At 41.4% G+C, this 20,334-nt stretch overlaps 1 protein-coding gene across 2 annotated transcripts in view; it reads right to left on the reverse strand.

Annotated features, from left to right (window-relative positions):
• Sel1l2 (SEL1L2 adaptor subunit of ERAD E3 ligase) overlaps positions 1-20,334 on the reverse strand; it is a 126,387-nt gene that overhangs the window by 60,384 nt on the left and 45,669 nt on the right. For both annotated transcript variants that reach the window (XM_031372061.1, XM_031372060.1), the window contains exon 3: positions 6,914-7,082. In XM_031372061.1, coding sequence (XP_031227921.1) covers positions 6,914-7,082 — 169 coding nt within the window. The remainder of the gene's footprint in view (positions 1-6,913; positions 7,083-20,334) is intronic.

Genomic DNA, 20,334 nt, shown 5'->3' on the forward strand with positions numbered 1-20,334 from the left:
CCTGCTGCCTGCCTGCCTTCTTGCAAATCCCATAACCCTAAATGGATAGCTTTGTCTGACCTCAGTGGGAGAGGGGGGCCCTAGTCCTGCATTGACTTGGTGTGTGTGTGTGTGTGTGTGTGTGTGTGTGTGTGTGTGTGTGTGTAGAGGTGTTGGCATCCAGGGGGGAACTTCCCTTAAGAAAGGGAAGGAGGGAGGGGGCAAGAACTTGCATGAGGGGATACTGGAAAGAGAGGAAAGGCTGATATTGGATTGTAAAGGGAATACATGAATAAATTTATTTTTTAAAAAATTGGCATCAGCTGATAACAGCTTCCAGTGTGCCGTGGGAGGGGGATCAGGAGCAGATGTTTACCCACTTTCTACCTACAAATGCTTATTAAAGCAGCTTCACAAAGATGTGCATGCTGTTCACATACTTCAGCAAATAAAATCTTCGCAACTTTGTCACATTTAGAATTCTATCTGGCCAATCTGGTAAATATTACTCTGGAGTTTTATAGTGGACTACTGTGAATTTTTTGGCTCTAAATTTGGCCCTGTCTCACTGACTTCTGCAACAAGAGACTGGGCAAAAGATTATAAGACAGTGAATTAGTTTGTGTAATAAGGAGTTTGAACTAATAGTACAAAATGGCCACAGGGAATTGTTTGTTTTTTGCTTTCTTTTGTGGGGTTAGGGGGTTGAATCCAAACCCTTGAGTAGTAAGGACCTTCTTTCTCTCCTACTGAGCTCCACGGCCCCTTATGGTATAAATCTTACATTTTTTTTTAACATTTAATTCCTTAGTGTATGTGTCTCTGAGTGCTCCTTTAGACTAAAGTGCATATATATGGAGATCCCAGGACTGCTTGTAGGAGTTTATTTTCATCTTTCACCACACGGGTTCCTGGGATTCAACTCAGGTTGCCAGTGCATTTAGACATGGATCTGTCCCACTGACACAACCCTTATGCTTAAAATCAACAATTGTGTGGAGGTTGGAGTTATACCTTGGTAGTAGAGAACTGCTTCAGACGCAAACAAACTTTAAAGATGTAAGGAGTAGAAAATACATGGCTTGATGGCCAACTAATGCCATCTTGCCTTGACTATAGTCCCCAGCTATTCAAACACTAACCTAGTTGTTACTGTGAAGGCACTTTATAGATATGTCTAAAACTCATAATCAAAAGGATTATCCTAGATCATCTGAGTTGGCCTGATTTAATACATTTCAGTACCTTAAGTGTGAGACCAAGGCGTTCCTAATGAAAACCAGAAATGGGCTGGAGAGATGGTTCAATGGTTAAGACTGTAGACTGCTCTTAAACTCTACCCCAGTTTAGTTTCCAGGACCCACCAGGGTGGTCATAACCACCTATAACTCCAGCTCCAGAGAACTCAATGTTTCTGATGTCTGTGGACACCTGCACTCAGACACATACATAAACAATTTAAAAGTATTAAAAAATATTTTAAAACGAAAGAAAAGCAAAAATACCATCAAAACAACAACCCCAAACAAACAAGCAAGCAAACAAACAAAGCCATGGGACTGGGACAAGCATGTCAGATCTGAGGCCTGTGTACTTTTAAGTGTTCCAGGATAACTCTAAATGTAACCCAACATCATATGACTGTCATATTACATCACATTAAACATGCCTGTTAGACAATAGCTTTAGTTGTCTACAGGTTCCAGTTTGCTTTTCATGACAGTCTCCTCTATAGATTTTGGGCTTGCCCAGCTAGCCCCCATAGTCATGTGAAGTAACTCCTTATAATAAATCCTTTGATACATGCCTGTATCTTGCACTGACATTTTTCCTGGTTGATGCCTGACTGAATTTGTTGCCTAGTCCTTTCCGACACACGGATTAGTCTTTCCTTTCCCTCTTTTCTTTCATCCTTTCTCCCCCAGCCTCTCCCCCCACAACTTTCCTTTTTTCGTTTCTTCCCTTGAGACAGAAGTTTTATATGTAGCCCAGATTGACCTTAAACTCCTGGTCTTCCTGCCTCAGCCCTCTGAGGTCTTGGATGACAAGTGTGGGCCACTTAGGCCACACAGCTAGCTCGGCTTAGTCCTCTTAAGTGAGAAAAGCATTCAAATTGCTATGGATATGTTATGTCTTATCACTGCACTCTGGTGTCAGCATCAGCAAGAGTGTGTTCTGCAGGATTCAGAATATCACAGTTATTAAATCCAGCTCCGCCCACCATAAATTTACACTGGCTAGCAGAGGATGTGAAAAGATTAATATTATTGTGGGTTCCATGTAAGTTAAGGACTTTATAAGAAAGGGGTGTATAAAAGAATAACAAAGACTTTTTCTTACCTACTTATATAGGTGTTTATGTTGTCTTCTAGGAACACCAACCAAAGATGTGACTCGATGATCTCACTTCATGAAAAGTGTCATTTCACTTTTATTATATTATATGCCAATGAAAACCTTCATCCTTCTAGTTTATGTGGTGTTTGCCTGCCTGAAAAGCCAGCATTCTGGATGCACCCCTGATTGCCCTTCCCGTGAACTCCTTTCTACAGTTTCTGGATAGGTTAGGTCAAAAGGTGACCCTAGGAAATATGAAGAGTAGGCAGAGAACAACATACGGGTGTTTACTCCTGGCTTGTCAATCTGTGTCTCTATAGCCTGGCTTTGTCTCTTGGTCTAGGGCCACAGTTCTGTCACAGAGCCTTGTTGGTGCACCTCTTGCTTGCTTTCTCAATTCCAGAACTCACAATTGCCCTGAGGTCCCTGGAACCTTGAGATGGTGACATTACTCCTGTTACTAGTCTGTCAGAGATTTATGTTTTCACTGTATCCTGTTTAAACTCTTAGAAAAGGCCCCTGTTTCCAACTTCTCTTGAATGACTCTGTTGAAAAACGCTGTCTTCAGGCTCCATCTGGAACATTCTCCTAGCTGAGTGCCAAACCAGACTTCTGTGAGTGAATATGGGAAAAGGACTGTTGACATTAAGATCTGGAGAATGTAAATGTCTTTGTTAAAGCAGGACTTTCAGAAGGAGCCCAGTCTGGGGTCAATAAGAAACCTTCTAGCCTCTAAATGGATAGCTCCCTCTGGAATCCACTGCTCTCGGTTTCTGCCTATTGCTATTATTAGCACTGGCTGCTTTTCTGTATTTACTTCTAGCAAAAGGATACATTCCTCATTTATGTAAAGCTTATGAAAGGATAGTATGGCTTATAAAATGGGGTACCCCCCCCAGAGCTCCTGGAGACTGGACCACCAACCAAAGAGTACACATGGAGGGACCTGTGGCTCCAGCTGCATATGTGGCAGAGGATGGCCTTGTTGGACATCAGTGGGTGGAGCGACCCTTGGGCCTGAGGGTGTTCAATGCCCCAGTGTAGGGGAGTGCCAGGGCAGGAAGATGGGAGTAGGTGGGTGGGTGGGGGAGCACCCTCATAGAGGCGGGCGGGGAGTGGGTTGGGGGTTCCGAAGGGGAGACCTGGAAAGGGGAAAACATTTGAAATGTAAATAAAGAAAATATCCAATAAAAATAGTAAAAAATAAAAATAAAAATAAAATGGGGTCTCCCATGTGCACTTGGCCCCAGTGACTTGAGTAGGCACCAGTAATGAATGTGTGTGTATACCCTGGTGGTCTGGAGGACAATGATACATACCTTTGAAGTCAAGTCTAACTACTCAAAACATGAATCTTTAAGTCTACTGCATACACAGTGGCTGTTATTGGAAGAATAAAAATATTGCCCATTATTTGTTCTCCTTTAAAATTTCACAAATTGTGCCATGTTTATCATATAGTTCTGTGTCTCCTCAAAATCATTAGAGAAGCATGTAAACAAAAAATAATTTTTTTTTCAGGGAATGTCTGACTTCATAACCCAGGCTGGCCTCGAACATTCAGCTTTCTTGGTAAGCACTCTGAGTGCTAGAGATGTTCCACTCCACCATTCAGGTTCAAAGTTCTCTAGGAAACAGCTTTGCGATGTTCAGCTGCGATGGCTAATAGCCATTGTTAACCTGACAGGATTTAGAATCTCAGCCTCTGGGCAAGCTTATGAGAGACTCTCTAGAGTAGGCTTAATTTTGAAGGAAGATCCAGACTGCATGTTGGCAGGACTATTTCTTGGGCTTGGGTGTTGGACTCTGGAAGAAGGGAAAAGCCAGTGGAACATAAGCATCTTCCCTCTCTGCTCCCTGAAAGTGGATGCAGCGCAACCAGCTGCCTCAGGCACCTGTGGCTTTGATTTCCCACTGTGTTGGACTGTACACCCTTGAACTGTGAGCTGAAATACACTTTCTCTTCCTTAAATTGGGTTCTCCATGGTATTTTATCACATAACAAAGACATATCCCTTCTATGCTTGCAAAAAGCCACGAGGGGCCCAGGGGATGACTCAATAGAGAAGTGAGGATCCCAGAACCCATGTGATTGTGGGAAAAGTGTAGCAACCTGCTGTAATCCCAGTGCTTTGAGGATGGAGACAGCAGATCCATCAGGGCAAGCTGGGCTAGCCAGACTATATTAGTGAATGTGCATACCCCCATGCTTATACATCACATGCAAATGCACATAAGAAAAACTTTCAGTAGTTGTTCCTATGTCTGTGCCAGTTGTACTCTTGTTATAACTATAGAAATTAATAGAGCAGTATGTAAACTGATGAAGTACGATTACAGAAAGAATATATGAATGGAAAGTAGTTTAAATGCTATAGGAAATTTTGATAATGGAGTGTCAGTAAAAATTACCCAATTCGATTATAATGGGGCATCTTTAGAGAATCAGGGTGTGGAATTCTGCAGATATCCAGAAGAATCCTGAGTAAGATTACAGCGGTTATTGGCCCACAGAATCAACTGACTTGGACTCACAGGGGCTCACAGAGGTAGGGAGCCTGTAAGGGTCTGACCTAAGACCTCTGTGTGTATGTTATAGCTGAGTAGCTTAGTGTTCTAATGGGATTCCTAACAGTGGGAGCAGGGGCTGTCTCCAGCTCTTTTGCCTGCTTGTAGAACCCTTTTCCTCCTACTGGGTTATCTCATTCAGCCTTGATGTGATTGTGCGTGTCTGGTCTTATCATATAACTTGTTATGCCATGTTTGGTTAATGTCCTTGGGAAGTCTGCTTTTGTCTGAGGGGAGATGAGGGGTTAGATCTGGGGAAGAGGGGAGGTTGGGGAATGAGAAACATGCGGGGAGGGATTACAACTTGACAGGATAGAGAGTAACACTGGAGATAAGACTTCAAGGGAAAAGCTTTAGTTTTTGCTTGTCTGCTTTTAGCTTCTTCCTGGCAAGTTTATTGTTCTCTTTTGTGAGTTCATGCATACTGTTGCCTCCACCTCTGCCACCATCCTTCATCAACATCCTTCTTGGGGGAGAAAACGGTGCTTCCACATCTCAATTCATTATCAAAGGAAGTCAGGACTGGAACTCAATCAAGTAGGGCCAGAACCTGAGGGCAGGAGCTGACCGAAGAGGCCATGGAGGAGTGCTGCATACTGCCTGGCTACATATGGTTTGCTCAGCCTGTTTTCTATCAAGCACCACCAGCCCACATGTAACACCGTCTCCAATAGGTTGGGATCAATCACTAATTAATACACGGCCATACAGGTTTGCCTACCACCTAATCTTATGGGGGCATTTTCTTGAGTTTCCCTTCTCTTAGATGACTTTGGCTCTTGTTAAGTTGACATAAAACTATCCAGTACCACCTTCCAATGTAGACTGAAGACCAAAGGTTCTCTAAAAATCCCCCAGGCCAAGGAGACTGTTGAAGCATCTAGCCTCATGGACTGAGTATCCCCAAATTCCCAGCCTCTCCAGGGTAAAGACAGCCATTGTTGCACACCCAGACCAATGGTGTAAGTCAATTGAACAAATATGCTTTAAGTCTGTATTCAACCTATTGGTTCTGTTCTGTAGAGAGCTTTGGCTAACACAGTTGCTTATGTGTCTTGGTTTCCTATTCCGCAAGAAAGCCTCTGTTGGGAGAGCTCATGAGTGGTGGGATGGGGATGGTGTATATTAGGAGGGCCAATACAGGCTAAGTAAAAGGCAGACCATATTTCTTCATTAAAAACAGACAGTTAAATATTACAATGCATATGACATATTTTAAATAAGTTTAGACATGTACACATTTTTATAGTATCACTGAAAACTGATATTCTTACAACTTCCTCCTCAATATTAGCTGCCAAGTATCTATTTAAATAACATCTTGACAGAATAGAAATTTTTATATATATCTATTACACAGAAGCATGCATTGGGCTTAAATAAAATGTTGAAAATAATTTTTAAACTTTACGCTTGAGATCATATGAAAGTCAGAGTGGGGGCATATTGGGAAGATAGCGGTTCCAGAGGGAGTAGGAGAGGGATAATAGAGGGGACTGTGGGGTAAATGCAATCAAGATCCCTTACACACACACACACACACACACACACACACACACACACACACACGACATTGCCAAAGAATAAAAATTTAAAAATTATTCAGCACCACTTAAACTCTGCACACAAACTCTGCGGAGATCACATTTTTCTAGAATCTTCTCTTATGTTAAGAAGTCTAATTGTGAAGCACATACACTTTGTTATGAAGACCCAGGTTACTGGCTCAGAACAAAACAGGTGTTAGACTAATTTTGATTTCCTTTAGCATAAGAGAGTTTCTGTTAGCAGCATAACTGAAAATTATAATTTTTGAGATTTTTCTCCCATGAAATATAATTACCTGCTATCATTATCCTGAATTCTTAGTTAAAGCCCCAGAGCAGGAGCCAAACAGAACATGACACCGTTGTGTGTATAAATATTTATAACCATACTGTACCCTGTGTTTTCTCAGAAGCCGCTCTAAAATGTCATTTGTGGTTAGTCAGTCATTTCAGAGTGTCAAGTGCAAGGACGTTCTACTCACAGTAGTTTTGATTTCTCTTCAGGAAATTCTTATTTTGAATTCCTTTTATTTTTAACTGATCTTGATGCTTCTTTTTTTCTAAGGGATTTTCTCTTTTATTGGCTATTTCATTTGCATTTCCTTGTTCCAGTAGATGCGATAAAAATTGCTTGACTTTGCTCACTGATACCTATGAAGAAAAGGATTTCGGTTTGTTTCACTCGTGTGCGACTTTTAAAAGGAAACAGGAAGGTTGAAAATTTTCTCATTTCTAAAACAAATCCAAGTTTAGTGCAAGTGCCCCCCTCCTTGCTGTTTTAACATCAAAACGACGTATGGCTTACTACCCTTAAAGAATCCATAGTGTATAAAAGAAACCCCTTCAAATCTGCTACATTATTATCTAAATGATGGAGCCAGATACTAAAAGCTAAATGTTATAAATAAAATAGAAGGAGAATTTAACCAGTTTACTCTTCCCCTTCTAAGTTGTCATGGTCATATCAATTATGTGAGCTTAAATAAGTGGTGAAAATTCTGCCTCACATGTTACAACAAATATATAAGGAACTGTCACAACCTTTAAAAATGTAAAAGAGATCTTTCCCTGGCATATTTTCTAGAAATTACCTAATTAACCTACTTGAATTAAAGCTATTAGTTTTTAAGTGTGTGTATGTGCAGTTTGTTTTGAGTTGTTCAAAATAATAAAGATTAAAAAAGAATTTAAAAGGCTTATGAAGAAAAATCTATTCATATACTTTTTCAGAACAAGCAATCAGAGAAAGTTATAAACTTCTTTTGCCAATTAGTACTTCTACAAAGGGTCAAGTTATTTTTTGATTTTTTTTTCTCTTTTAACTGCTGTTTTCATTTCTCTTTTAACTGTTTCACTGCTGTGAACAGATGCCATGACCAAGGCAACTCTTATAAGGACAATGTTTAATTAGGGTTGGCTTACAGGTTCAGAGGTTCAGTCCATTATCATTAAGGCAGGAACATGGCAGTTTCCAGGCAGGATGGTGCAGGAGAGCTCTACATCTTCATCTGAAGGCGGCCATGGAAAAGATTGGGCCCACACAGCTAGGATGAGGGTATTAAAGCCCATGCCCACAGTGACGCACCTAATACAAGGCCACGCCTATTCCAACAAGGCCATGTTTCCAAATAGTTCCACTCCCTAGGCCTTGCAAGCACTTACAAACCATCACACCACTTAATGTGTTCAACTCATTTTTAAAAAATCTTCACCAAACATGTGCAACAGCCAGTTTTAGAACATTTTATCACCTCCAGACGAAACCACAAATTTCTTTAGCTGTCACCCATCTTATTTTCAAATATTTCCTGTTACTCCTCACTATTAATCTGTGTTCTGTCCCTGTAGTTTCCACATTTTGATTCTTCATATGCACATTGTCATATAATGACGTTTTTGCTTTCTTGAGTGACTAGCTGTTTCCTTGTAGGATGATTCTTTTCAAAACTAATCTTCATTGTGGCTTACACCAGCATTTCATTCCTTTTTATGGTCAAATAACAAATCACATATGGATATATCAAATTTTCTATTGCTGTGGTTGAAAATACTTGGACGTAAGGAAGGAAGGAAGGGAAGGTTTATTTTGGCTTATGTTCCAGGGTGTAGCTCATCATGGCAGGAAAGTAATGGTGTCAGGATCTTGAGGAGACAACTGGTCATACATTGCATCCCCAATCAGGAAACATGAATGCTTGGGCTCAGTTTGTTTTTTTCCTTTTTGTTCAGCCTGGGGACCCAGCCTACAGGATGGTGCTGCCCATGGTTAGTGTGAGTCCTTGTAGTAATTATTTTTCTATTGATGTGATAAAACACCGTGGCTAAGGCAACTTGCTGAAGGAAAGATTTATTTGGGCTTACTGTTCCAGAGAGTTAAAAACCTGTCACTGTGGGGCACTTGTCAGCAAGCAGCAGGCATGGTGTCTGGAGCAAGTCAGAGCCTATGTGGGATATTCTCATTATAACCGCCACAGTCTCAGCCTTCTCAACTCCTATTTCATCTCATCAAGAAATATCCCTAGAGCCTGTTGTGAGGCTAACCACACCCCTCACAGATGAGCCCAGGGGCTTGTCTACTAGGTGATTGTAAATCCTGTGAAAGTGGTAGATAATATGAATTATCAAATCTGATAAACCACATTATATTTTTCCATTCATCCAATGATAGATTCTGGATTGTTCTCACCTATGGGATGTTATAAACACTGCATAACAGTGTTAAGATCTGTGTTCAAGTTTCTATGAGGACAGGTAAGGATTCTGAGGGTTTTTTTGGTAGGATAGATAGATTTAGTAAACAGATATAAAGTACCCAGTTAAATCTGAACTTCATATGAGTAAGAGCTGAGGGTGTGAGGTTTTTTTGGTTTTTGTTTTTTGAGTAGGTGTCAAGTATTGGCCATGAATAAACTAAATTACAATACTTAACACGTCAAAACCAACAAGATTATGCTTAGGTCAATGACAACTTTACTGTATGCAATAATTGAGGGACCCAGGTACACAGGTGCTCTGTCAACGTCAAGATGTGGACCTCAGGGTTTACCTAAGCTTCATAAATATCCAGCAGACAAAATGGGACGGAGCAGAGGGTGTCAGAGTTCTCCTCTCTCTCTCTCTTTCTCTCTCTTTCTCTCTCTCTCTCTCTCTCTCTCTCTCTCTCTCTCTTTCTTCCTTTTTTTTTCTTTTTGTATTAGGTCCGACCTGAAAGTAATCCATAGTGCTTTCAGCCACTTTCTATTCAATTAAAATGTAAGAGACTAGGAAGTGTTATCTTGGTACTGGGAAGTGAGAACATGGACTTTAATGAGCTTCCTGTGTGCTTTGGCATCCTGAGATTATCATACTGAGGCAGGGAACAAAGGTAGGGAAATCTAGGGCCTGGGAAGGGTGTGGTTTAGAGCACTGACTGCTCTTCCAGAGGTCCTGAGTTCAATTTCCAGCAACCACATGGTGGCTCACAACTATCTGTAATGGGCTCCAATGCCCTTTTCTAGTGTGTTTGAAGGCAGCTACCGTGTACTCATACACATAACATAAATAAATAAAACTTTAAAAAAAATCTCCTAATAAACTGTACTTGGCTTCATCCTGGCTCATCTTGAAATTGCTTTCTGTTATAAAGGAACTGGCACTACCTGAGTGGAAGTCTCTAAGTAGAAGCCCTCAGGTTGCTGCATGGCACTGTGCTTCCTTCCTGAAGAACTGTGACAGGCAATATGCCACACTGTGCTACTCAAAAGGTGGCGCTTAAAACATCAGTGTAAAAGTACTTGGTGCTAGGCAGTGGTGGTGCACGTCTTTAATCCCAGCATTCAGGAGACCGAGGTAGGTCGATCTCTGAGTTCATGGCCAGTGTGGTCTACAGAGTGAGTTCCAGGATAGCCAGAGCCACACAGGAAAACCCTGTCTTGAAAAACAAAAAACAAAACAGAACAAAACAAAACAAATCAAGTACTACCATCCAGTTCAGGAGGCAGTGCTGGCTTGACTAATGTCTGTTAATGTGTCTGATGGCCTGACTCCTCGACCTCCTTTTGCTACAGTGTTTTCTGAGTGGTTTCCTCTCTCGCTCTCTCAAAGGAGGTAGCACAGCCAGCTGGGACAGGTATCAGAGAACCTTTCTAAGACTCTCAAAGACATCAAAAGCGGGAGATATACCTGTGAATTAAAAAAAAAAGGTCTCTACCTTCAAAACATTATTTTCTGGTTAGGAAGGTAACAGCCAAGTGATAAAATGAGGTTTCAAAAGTTAGTGTTCTTGGCTCTAGGGTCTCTAGGGACACACTTTCCTGTGAGTGGAACCCTGTAGGTTCTGGCAGCAGAACATCAGAGACAAAGTCAGGAGCATGAAGATGTTCGAGGAAGAGAGTGCAGCTGAGGCAGAAGAGTGATGGTTGAGGAGTAGCGGGCAATGAGCCACAGGGACAGCTCCAAAGCCAGGGCCAGGATTGTGAATGGTGGTCTACCTGAATGGCAGGCCTGGGCAGAGATGTGAGCCCAGGAGTGATTGTCACCGAGTCACTTTAAGTTCAAAAAAACCAACGCGAGGCCTGATGGGTTGCCTTTAATCTCAGCACTTGGGAGGTATAGGCAGATGGATCTCTGTGAATTTGAGGCCAGCTTGGTTTAGGACCGGCAGGGATATGGAGATAGAGAGATAAAGAGATAGATATAGAGTGTGTGTGTGTGTGTGTGTGTGTGTGTGTGTGTGTGTGTGTGTGGTGTGTGTGTGTGTGAGAGAGAGAGAGAGAGAGAGAAAGAGAGAGAGAGAGAGAGAGAGAGAGAGAGAGAGACAGCCTATCTCAAAAAACAAAACCAAACAACCAAAAAAATCAATCAAACAAACAAAAAAACCAACTCAACCTCCTCCCAATAAAATTTTAAAAATAGCTTTAGAATATTTAAAATCCTTTTTTGTAGTAATTGCACTAATTTTAGTCAATAAGATTTAACAGGAATTTTAGCATTTCCTGTACTATTGCTGGGTGGGCTATATTTATTTGGTGCTGAAAATAAGTTGGTCCGCAAGTCGAACATTTGCTCTTTAAGATAAGTTCATAAAGAAAAAACGTGAGTAATGACTGAGAGGTTGTAGTAGCCTCCTTGTGTAGCTTTTGGGAGGCAATGGATATGAAATAATACGGCAATGAGGTACCCTTTAGCAATGTTTCTTTGTTCACATTCTCGGACAGCCAGGAATTAAAGAGACAGCGGCATGGGGGGACTGAGGTACTTGCTGTTCTCTGGAAACTTCCGTTAGCTTGTGAGAAGACAAGCAATAACAATAATCAGTAAAAAAAATTAATCATATTAATTTTAAAGATCAATGCATGCTGTGATAACAATGCTCTGAATGTTTGCCGGCTAAGGAGAGAATTACAGAGCAAAGGTGCATACGGGAGCTGGGGGAGGGGATTCTACACAGGAAGAGTAGGGAGCTGGGGGTTCATTCAAAATACGGGCAGCTATTTTACTGCAGGGTTAGTAGTAATGCAGTTTGGTTAATACTTTACAAAGGCCATTCTGGCTGATGGAAGCAACCGATGTGAGAGTGCAGAGCATCAACAGAGGGGGTGGGAAGGATGGTGTGGAAGCTGCAGTAGGCGACTTGGTAAAGAACAGCATGATGTAACTGAGTGCAGAAGCCAAGAAGAGAAACCACGAGGGCAGACAGAGGATGCTTCTGAAGTACCACAAAGAGGAACCAAAGACAGATGGATGTAGAACAAAGCTTGCTTAACCAGCTGAGTGGATGGAGAATCCAGTTCCAGGGAATGGGGAAGAGTGAAGGCAGCGCTTCCTTAGGGAGAGACTCAAGACTCTCTCTGTCTTCCTTCACATGATTATAACGAGTTTGAAATGTGTGATTGTACTCCATGGAGAACAGAAATTCTTTTTCTATGAGTGAGTTGTGCTGGAGTTGGGACATCTTTGTGAATAATGAACAGGTGAAATGTTAAAGCATTCTTTATCTGCCAGTGACCTTCTCCATTGAGTTACCATCAAAAGACATTTCTTACTGTATTTATTTATTTATTTATTATATTTTTTGTTTTTTCGAGACAGGGTTCCTCTGTGTAGCCTTGGCTGTCCTGGAACTCACTCTGTAGACCAGGCTGGCCTCAAACTCAGAAATCCGCCTGCCTCTGCCTCCCAAGTGCTGGGATTAAAAGTGTGCGCCACCACCGCCCAGCCTCTTACTGTCTTTAACTATCTGTGTTTCTCTGACATTTCTCACCCCTACTCTACCTCAAAGTAACCACCACTCTTTGGCTCTGATATACTCCATCATATTTTACCCAGGCTTCTCTGGAAAGAGTGGATACATGTGATGACAGAAGGAAGACAGTTCTTTCCGCCACTGGTTTGATAAGGAGAAGAAATAAATTTCTACTTCCTATGATTGAGCCCTGTCTCTAAAGTGTGAACACTCGGGCCCCTGGCATCACCAGAGAGAAGCCAGTTTATGCAATAGTCAGAAATAAGAGAGAAGGAAGTGCTGTTTTCTGTCCAAGCACTTGGTTTCTCTAGCTCACCCATTCTCAAAACATGGTCCCAGAACAGCTACCGAGGCATTACATAGGAATTTGTAAAGCATGCAGATTCTTGGCTCCACCTTGTAAGGCATGCTGATTCTTGGCTCCACCTTAGGTCTACAGAAGCAGAAAGTCATCTGTGTTCTAAGATATCTTCCATGGGAGTTTGTTGCCTACTAAACGCTCAGAGGCCCCTACTCTGGGTAGCAGTGGGAGAAGGTTCAAAGCGAATGAAAGTGAAATCAAAGCACATAAATAGAGTGACATGGAAATGACTGTCACTCGTCAAACAGTGAAGACACATGCACACGTAGCCAGAACCACAGAGAGCAGATGCTGTTTTTGTTAGGGCTTTCAATCAAGAATTGAAACTGTATCAGATCATGGTTTCTCTAAGTCTTAAATAAATGTATACAGAATGTGTTTGACAAAAAGAGGAGATGGGTAATTTTGAACATTATAATCTATTTTAGCTGTTTCCCTCTGTTAAAGTAAGATTTCATCTTTGAGTTGCTTAATTTATGCAAAGGGGCTTTTACTAATCATCTTAGTGTTCTTCATTTTTCTAGACTACTTTCAATTAAGACTATAAAATGATCTTAGGGTACATTTCCCAACATGACTAAGGGATTTATTTTAGCAAGGCAGATATGTTAGATGCAGTAAGTATTGGTGTTAAAAATGCCTACTCCTCAATAGAAAAGAAATAACCTTTCATTATTAAACATCTCTCTCTCTCCCCCCTCTCTCTCTCTCTCTCTCTCTCTCTCTCTCTCTCTCTCTCTCTCTCTCAGACTTCTGGGAAATACTACAAACAAGAAGATGCCTCTATGTGGCCCGGTAGAAGAGTCAGAACAAGAAAAAAGAGGGACCCTACTCCAACAAGAAAACAGAAGAACACTGGAAAATCCCAGAGGTAGTGATAGGCTACCTGAAAACTGTGGAGGAAAAGGTGGGTTATACACAGATATCAACTAAGCTAACAGTTTTAGTCCCAAAGGCTCCCAGGCATGATGTGTATGGGGGAATTCCTCATTCAGAAGATAAAACATGGAGCCCCGATGAAAGGAGACTGGTGTCCTACCCTTAGGACAGGCTCACAATCCTCATGTAGATCCAGTTAGTATGGTCTTTGTTTTGTTTTATTGTTCTTGTTTGTTTAGTTTTGCCAGGTAGTTCTAGTTGGCTTGGAACTGCCTATGTAGACCAGTCTGGCCTTGGTTTTCTTGCCTCTTCTTCCTGAGTTCTTAGATAGCAGGTATGTGTGATCATACCATGGAAGTTTTAGGCATTAGTGAGACAGTGATTCCTCCAGCAAATGGGTCAGCAGTGAAGAAGAAGAAATCCATCCTGTCACTGCATATGGCATAAAGACAGTGAATGAATGCCATTTTGAGAGGAACCTAGTATCTCAAACTGGGCTACTTAGGGGGCCTGAGAACAGTGAACAGCAACAATGCAGAGAGTCAGGCCATAGCCCTGGGATGATGGAGTGCCGGAGAGGAGCTGTGGAAAGCTAGAGGTTTGGGAAGAAAAGTGTGTAGCCAAGAGGCTCATCTGACAAATGACACAGGGAAAGGTACCCTTTACCTCAGTGGCCAGGAGCCAATTCTGGAGTTTGACAGCCCTGGCTCTGAGATCAACAGGAGAAGCATCCACAGATCTGCCATTACCTGCTATGGAGCCCTAGACGTTGAAGCTCAAGCTGGATTCTGGACATCCACAGCTGTATCCCTCTCAGAGGGAGAAACATACACAGGAAGGCATAGAACTAGGAAGACGAATATACTGATGTACAAATCTCAGTGCTGTGAAAGGCCCTGGTTATAGCAATAGCCACCACATGGGGTACAATTCGTGGAGTCTTAGAAGGATGGGAGAACTTGATGAACACAGACTTCAAAGCTAAATGTGGCTGGTAGAGGACCCTTCTGTGTATGGGAAACTGCTAATACAAGATAACTCTGGTGACCAGGGACTACTGTGCAATGTAGGTACAACAACAGTGTAAGACACAGGAAGAACAAGAATTCAAATAGTTCTCTCCTTACTCCTATGCATAAAAATAGCCATCCCTCATTTCTGAAGGCCCCCAAAAGAACTGCTCCAACATTTCATGTTTTTTCCTCTGTCTTTTAATTGATTTTTGGATGCCCTATGCCCACTCCTTTCTGTTTCCCTACACTTTCAGCAACATTTTATTTTATTATACTTGTGTGTTTCTATTTGTATTGCCTTTACGCATTCACGTCACCTGTGCACACATTTCCAAGAATGTACAGTCGTCTCTCTTTTCCTTGCCACCCTCATCTCCATGACTTCCATCTTTTGTTGTCCATGACAGTGTGAGCTTAAAAAAATTCTTGCATTTTTATTGTTCTCTTCCTCCTTGTACATTTAGCTTGTTTGGTTTTGGGGCCATTTTTATTACTCAGAATGTTTGATTTTTGTTTTTAAATTTTCTCTGCTATCTCACAATTTCCTCCCATAATATCCTTCTCTACACCTCTTCATTTTTCTTACTTTTATCTGACATCCCCTCCCCTATTTCTTTCTTTTATATAGCTGCTTTATATCAGTCATTTGCTATTTTCACACTCACTCTAAAGAAGTTTTAATTTCACGTCACGTTCTACAGTAGGGTTTTTGGTTTTTTTTTGTTTTTTTTTTTTTGCCACTTTCTGTTTTATGGGTTTTGGTGATGTATTATTGGGTTTTAAATGATTTTAAGTGTATCTTTATATGTTGTACAGTTAAAACAACTACGTTGCTGTGAAAATGGCTTGTTCCTTTCTGAATGGTTCTGCTAACTGAGACCTCAAGTGTACACTTCTCAGTAAGAAGCTCTCTAAAGAATACTAGAAAAGATCACTAAACTAACAGACTGGCCAATCACAACACAGATGTGCAAGAAAAATGAAAAAGCAGCGCAACATGGCATCTCCAAGAGATCACAACTCCTTAAGCTCCGCATTGGGAGATCATGAGATAAGTAACATGCTAGATCGATATGTCAGAGTTTTCTGGTAAAACTGATCAACCACGTCCAGGAGGATGCAAATGAGCAGATCCATTCTGCCGAGGACCAAGAGGGGAAAGTTAGCAGCACAGAAGAAAGGTCAGCAAATGAAGAGAATATCAGGAAAACAGATGAAAGAGACACTGATGTAGACGAAAAGTTCAGCAGCAACAACCAAAACTCCAAATAGAAACATTGGAAATTGAAAAAAAAAATCAGTGATTCAAACAAACAAACAAACAAACAAACAGTGGAATGCATCACTACAAGACTAAGGCTGTCAGTAGGCTAGTTATCAGAGATGGATAGAAAGAACTAGAAAATACATTCAAAGATCAGTAAAAGAAGCCCAAAAGACCTTATCCAACTTCCCATGATGTCATTCATATTTTTATTTATCCTTTATGTGAATATCCATATATTGCCGAATGACATTAATGTGTTTGAAAATAACAGATTTTTCTAGTTTCTTCCAGGATGTTCTATATATGAGATGGTGCAATGTGATATGGACAAGTGTTATGAATGAGTGTGTGTGTGTATGTGTGTATGTGTGTGTGTGTGTGTGTGTGTGTGTGTCTATAGATCATGAAAACTAGGAAGGGGACCAGGATAGTGAAGGAAGAGACCTTAAGAGATAGGGAGTAATATAACACTTATGGCATGAAGACAGAAGGAGGAAATATTTGGTGGGTAGTTAAAGGGACCAGAAGGATGATCCTTGAGAGACAGGGAAAGTCAATGAGGGCGTGTGATGAGAAAGCTGTAGTGAAACATATGCACGACAGCTTCTCATAAGAACCCATTACTTTGTACCCTAACTTAAAATTTTAATAAAAAAGAAAAAATATTCTTTTGGCAGAGCATTTGCTGATTATTTTATTGTGTATTTTCATGCTACCTTCTAATGTCTCAAAATCCTGGGTTATAATCCTGGGTTCTTTGGGACATAAGGAGGAATTTGAATTTTTCTTTAATTTTTATGAAATGTGTACTATGAGGTAATAGACTACAGTAGCGAACTATAGACTAGATATCAGGAAGATGTCTACCACAGAGTCCAGGTGGGTGACCTTAATGGTTGGTGGTGGGACACTTGAAACGATTTGGTCTTTGATCATAAGGACCAAGAGAACTTAGGTGTAGGGTATGAAAGAAAAAAGATGACATGATTTTAAGAGCTTCCTCATCTAATCATGTAGTAGACAGAGTAGCTAATAACTAACATGAGATGTAAACATTGCTTTTATTTCTTCAAATGATGAGATGAGAGCTTTACCGAAGATGTGTGAATATATTACTTGGACTGAGCCTAGACCATTTCCTCTCTGTTCTATCCCTAGGCCCAGCCCTGGAAGCTTCTAGCCTCTATACAATCTAATCTTCCAAGGTGACTGATTCAATCCACCTTTTCTCGGCTCCTGACTGAATTGTTCGGCCTGGTGTCATACTACCTTTAGCAATATGTTCTAGTCTTCTGGCTCCTTCTTGTTTTCTGGATAGTTCCGTCTTCACCTGTATCTAGCTTGATCTCTCTGTAACCTGTTTCTGTAAAACTGTCCTGGTAATAGCCATATATACACACCACTCACCAGGCACCACACAACCTCTGTCTGTCTCTGTCTCTGTCTCTGTCTCTGTCTCTGTCTCTGTCTCTGTATCTCTCTCTCTCTGTCTGTCTCTGTCTCTCTCTCTCTCCCTCCCTCCCTCTTTCTCTGTATATGTGTGTGTGTGTGTCTGCCTGTCTTTTCTCTCTCTCAAGTAGCCTCTCTTTCCTGTCCTGTTCTCTTTCCTGTCCTGTTCTTGTGTGAGTTGGGCGCATCTTTTCTCCAAATCATTCTGTCAGATCTTCCTCTGATTTGTTACTTTGTCCCTCAACTGGATGTCATACTGGCTGCTTGCTTCTACAAAGTAACCTTACCTTCATCATTAAGGACTTAAGGTGTGCATTAAGGGTGTGTCTGTATTTCAGCTAGATCATACTGTAATCCAGGGTGTATCCAGGGTGTGTCTGCAATCTGGCCAGATCAGATCTTTGGATATGATCCTTCGCCAGAGCAGCCATTTGCTGGATTAAAATTTCTCTTCAATAGGAGACACTGGGGGAACAGGCTCAGAGTTGAAGAAAGTCAAGAGGTCAGCAATAAACACACCAAGTTTCAAATGTCTTTTAGACAACGTCATAGTGAGCTTTATGTAGTTTGTGTCTAGGATAAATTATGTGGGCACACATACTAGATGACAGGTTGAGAGAATTGTAGGTAGATGGCCACAGAGTTGCCTTTTAGATTGTTTGCTTTTTAACCTTTGTTTGTTTCTTCAGTAAGAAAAAAAAAGTGTGATCATCTGCCAACCATGAAGGGAACACCTATTAGAAGCCTCAGAAGAAAGAGCTACTGTGAATTTGACTAGCAAGATGTCAGCGTTTGCTAGGAAACACTAAAGGCCTTGAGCTACTTGAGGCTGAAATTAAAAGGAGACTAGTTTTCTAACTTATTCCCAAGGAGTACACTGAGGACAGTGTTTCATCAGGCTTGAGGTTCTACAATGGGATGTGATGGAATCGTTAATGCCAAGAATGCTACTTTGTTTAAGTATGAAGTTTAAAATAGCAAGAGTGTTTATATTGTTTCATTCACTTTGGAATGCTCTATTAATTCCAAGCCAAAATTCACCACATTATTATTTCAAATTAAACTCAATCAGTAACCCAAATAGTAATTGTTAGCATAAAACATTCTGATACAATATGATGCAAAGATATACTAACTTTATTCAAACATATTATGAAATGATGGCTGGAAAATAGTCAACATTTTTTCCCATAATTAAATTATTTGTTCCTATAAAAGCAAAAACTTTGTATACTGAGTAAGAACACTGAAATTCATCCTTCATAGTAGGTCTGAGTCTGAGCCATAGTGTTTGAGAGCATGACTCGTTGGCAATGTGTGACACGTGAGGTGTGAAGTAGGCTTGTGGTGTGTTTAGAACCAAGTTGTACTGAGGTTGTGCAATGTGATATGTGCAAGCGCTGGCAGAAGGTCTTCGGATTCATTGCATGTTTGAGTCTGAATTAACCTTAGGGCACTGTGCATTCAGAAAGATTTTATTATTGTCAAACTTTTGCGGTGTTTACATTCAGTTATGAAACCCATAGTGTTTTAAATGAACTATTTTAAGACGCTGTGTTTTTATCAGATCCTGAAACCTTATTTACAGTTGTCTCATTCAAAGGAGATCTGGGCACTAAAGACTTTTTGTGAACCTGAGGCTGAAATTTAATTGGTAGGAAAAACCTTAACCTAACTTTCTTTTAGGTTATTTATACTCTTTATGAGGTCGTTTGAATAAGGGAACTGTTGGGGGGAGAGGAATGAGGGGGCAGGATCAGGTGTGGAGAGAGACAGGAGAGAGGCCCAGAGAACCAGGAGAATGAAAGAAAATCTGCTGCTAAGGTGGGGTGAGGGGGCTGGGGGTGGTGGGGGGAAGGGGCGGGGTTGGAGGAGGGAGAATCTCTGGGAAGTCCCAGAGACCTGGAACAGGGGAGGCTCTCAGGAGTCAACTCGGGTGACCTTAGTTGAGAGATGCCTAACAGTGGGGACATGAAACCTGAAGCCAGGCAGGACCCCCAATGGAGGGATAAGGACACCAACCCACACAAAACTTTTGACTCAAAATTTGTCCTGTCTAAAAATAATGCAGAGATGGAGCAGAAAACGAAGGACAGGCCAACCAGTAACTGGCCCAACTCAAAACCCATCCCATGGGTAAGCACCAATCCCTGACACTATTAATGATACTCTGTTGTGCTTGCAGACAGAAACCTAGCCTAACTGTCCTTTGAGAGGTTCTATCCAGCAGCAGACTGAAAGATGCAGATACCCACAGCCACATATTAGATGAAGGTTGGTCACACTTTTGGAGGTGTTTGGGTAAAGATTGAAGGCCTTAACATAGGTGGGAACCCCACAGAAAAACCAACAGACTCAACAAACCTGGACCCCTGAAGAGCTGTCAGGGTCTGAGCCACCAACCAAAAACATGCATGGGCTGATACAAGCCCCCCTGAGCACATATGTAGCAGTCAGGCAGCTCAGTCTTCATGTCTGCCTTGTCTGGCCTCAGTGAGAGAGGATGGGCCTAATCAGGCAGAGGCTTGATAGACCAGGGTGAGGGGATGCCCAGGAGAGGCCCCACCTTCTCCAAGAAGAAGGGGAGGGGGATGGATGGAGGGACTCTGTGACAAAGGGATGGGGTGGTGGGGGGAGGACAGCCTTTGGGATGTAAAAAATATTGGCCCCTATAGTGCCATGTGTCTGAATGCTTGGTCCTCAGTTGGTAA

This window comes from Mastomys coucha, unplaced genomic scaffold, assembly GCF_008632895.1.
Source record: "Mastomys coucha isolate ucsf_1 unplaced genomic scaffold, UCSF_Mcou_1 pScaffold15, whole genome shotgun sequence".
Classification (NCBI taxonomy): domain Eukaryota; kingdom Metazoa; phylum Chordata; class Mammalia; order Rodentia; family Muridae; genus Mastomys; species Mastomys coucha.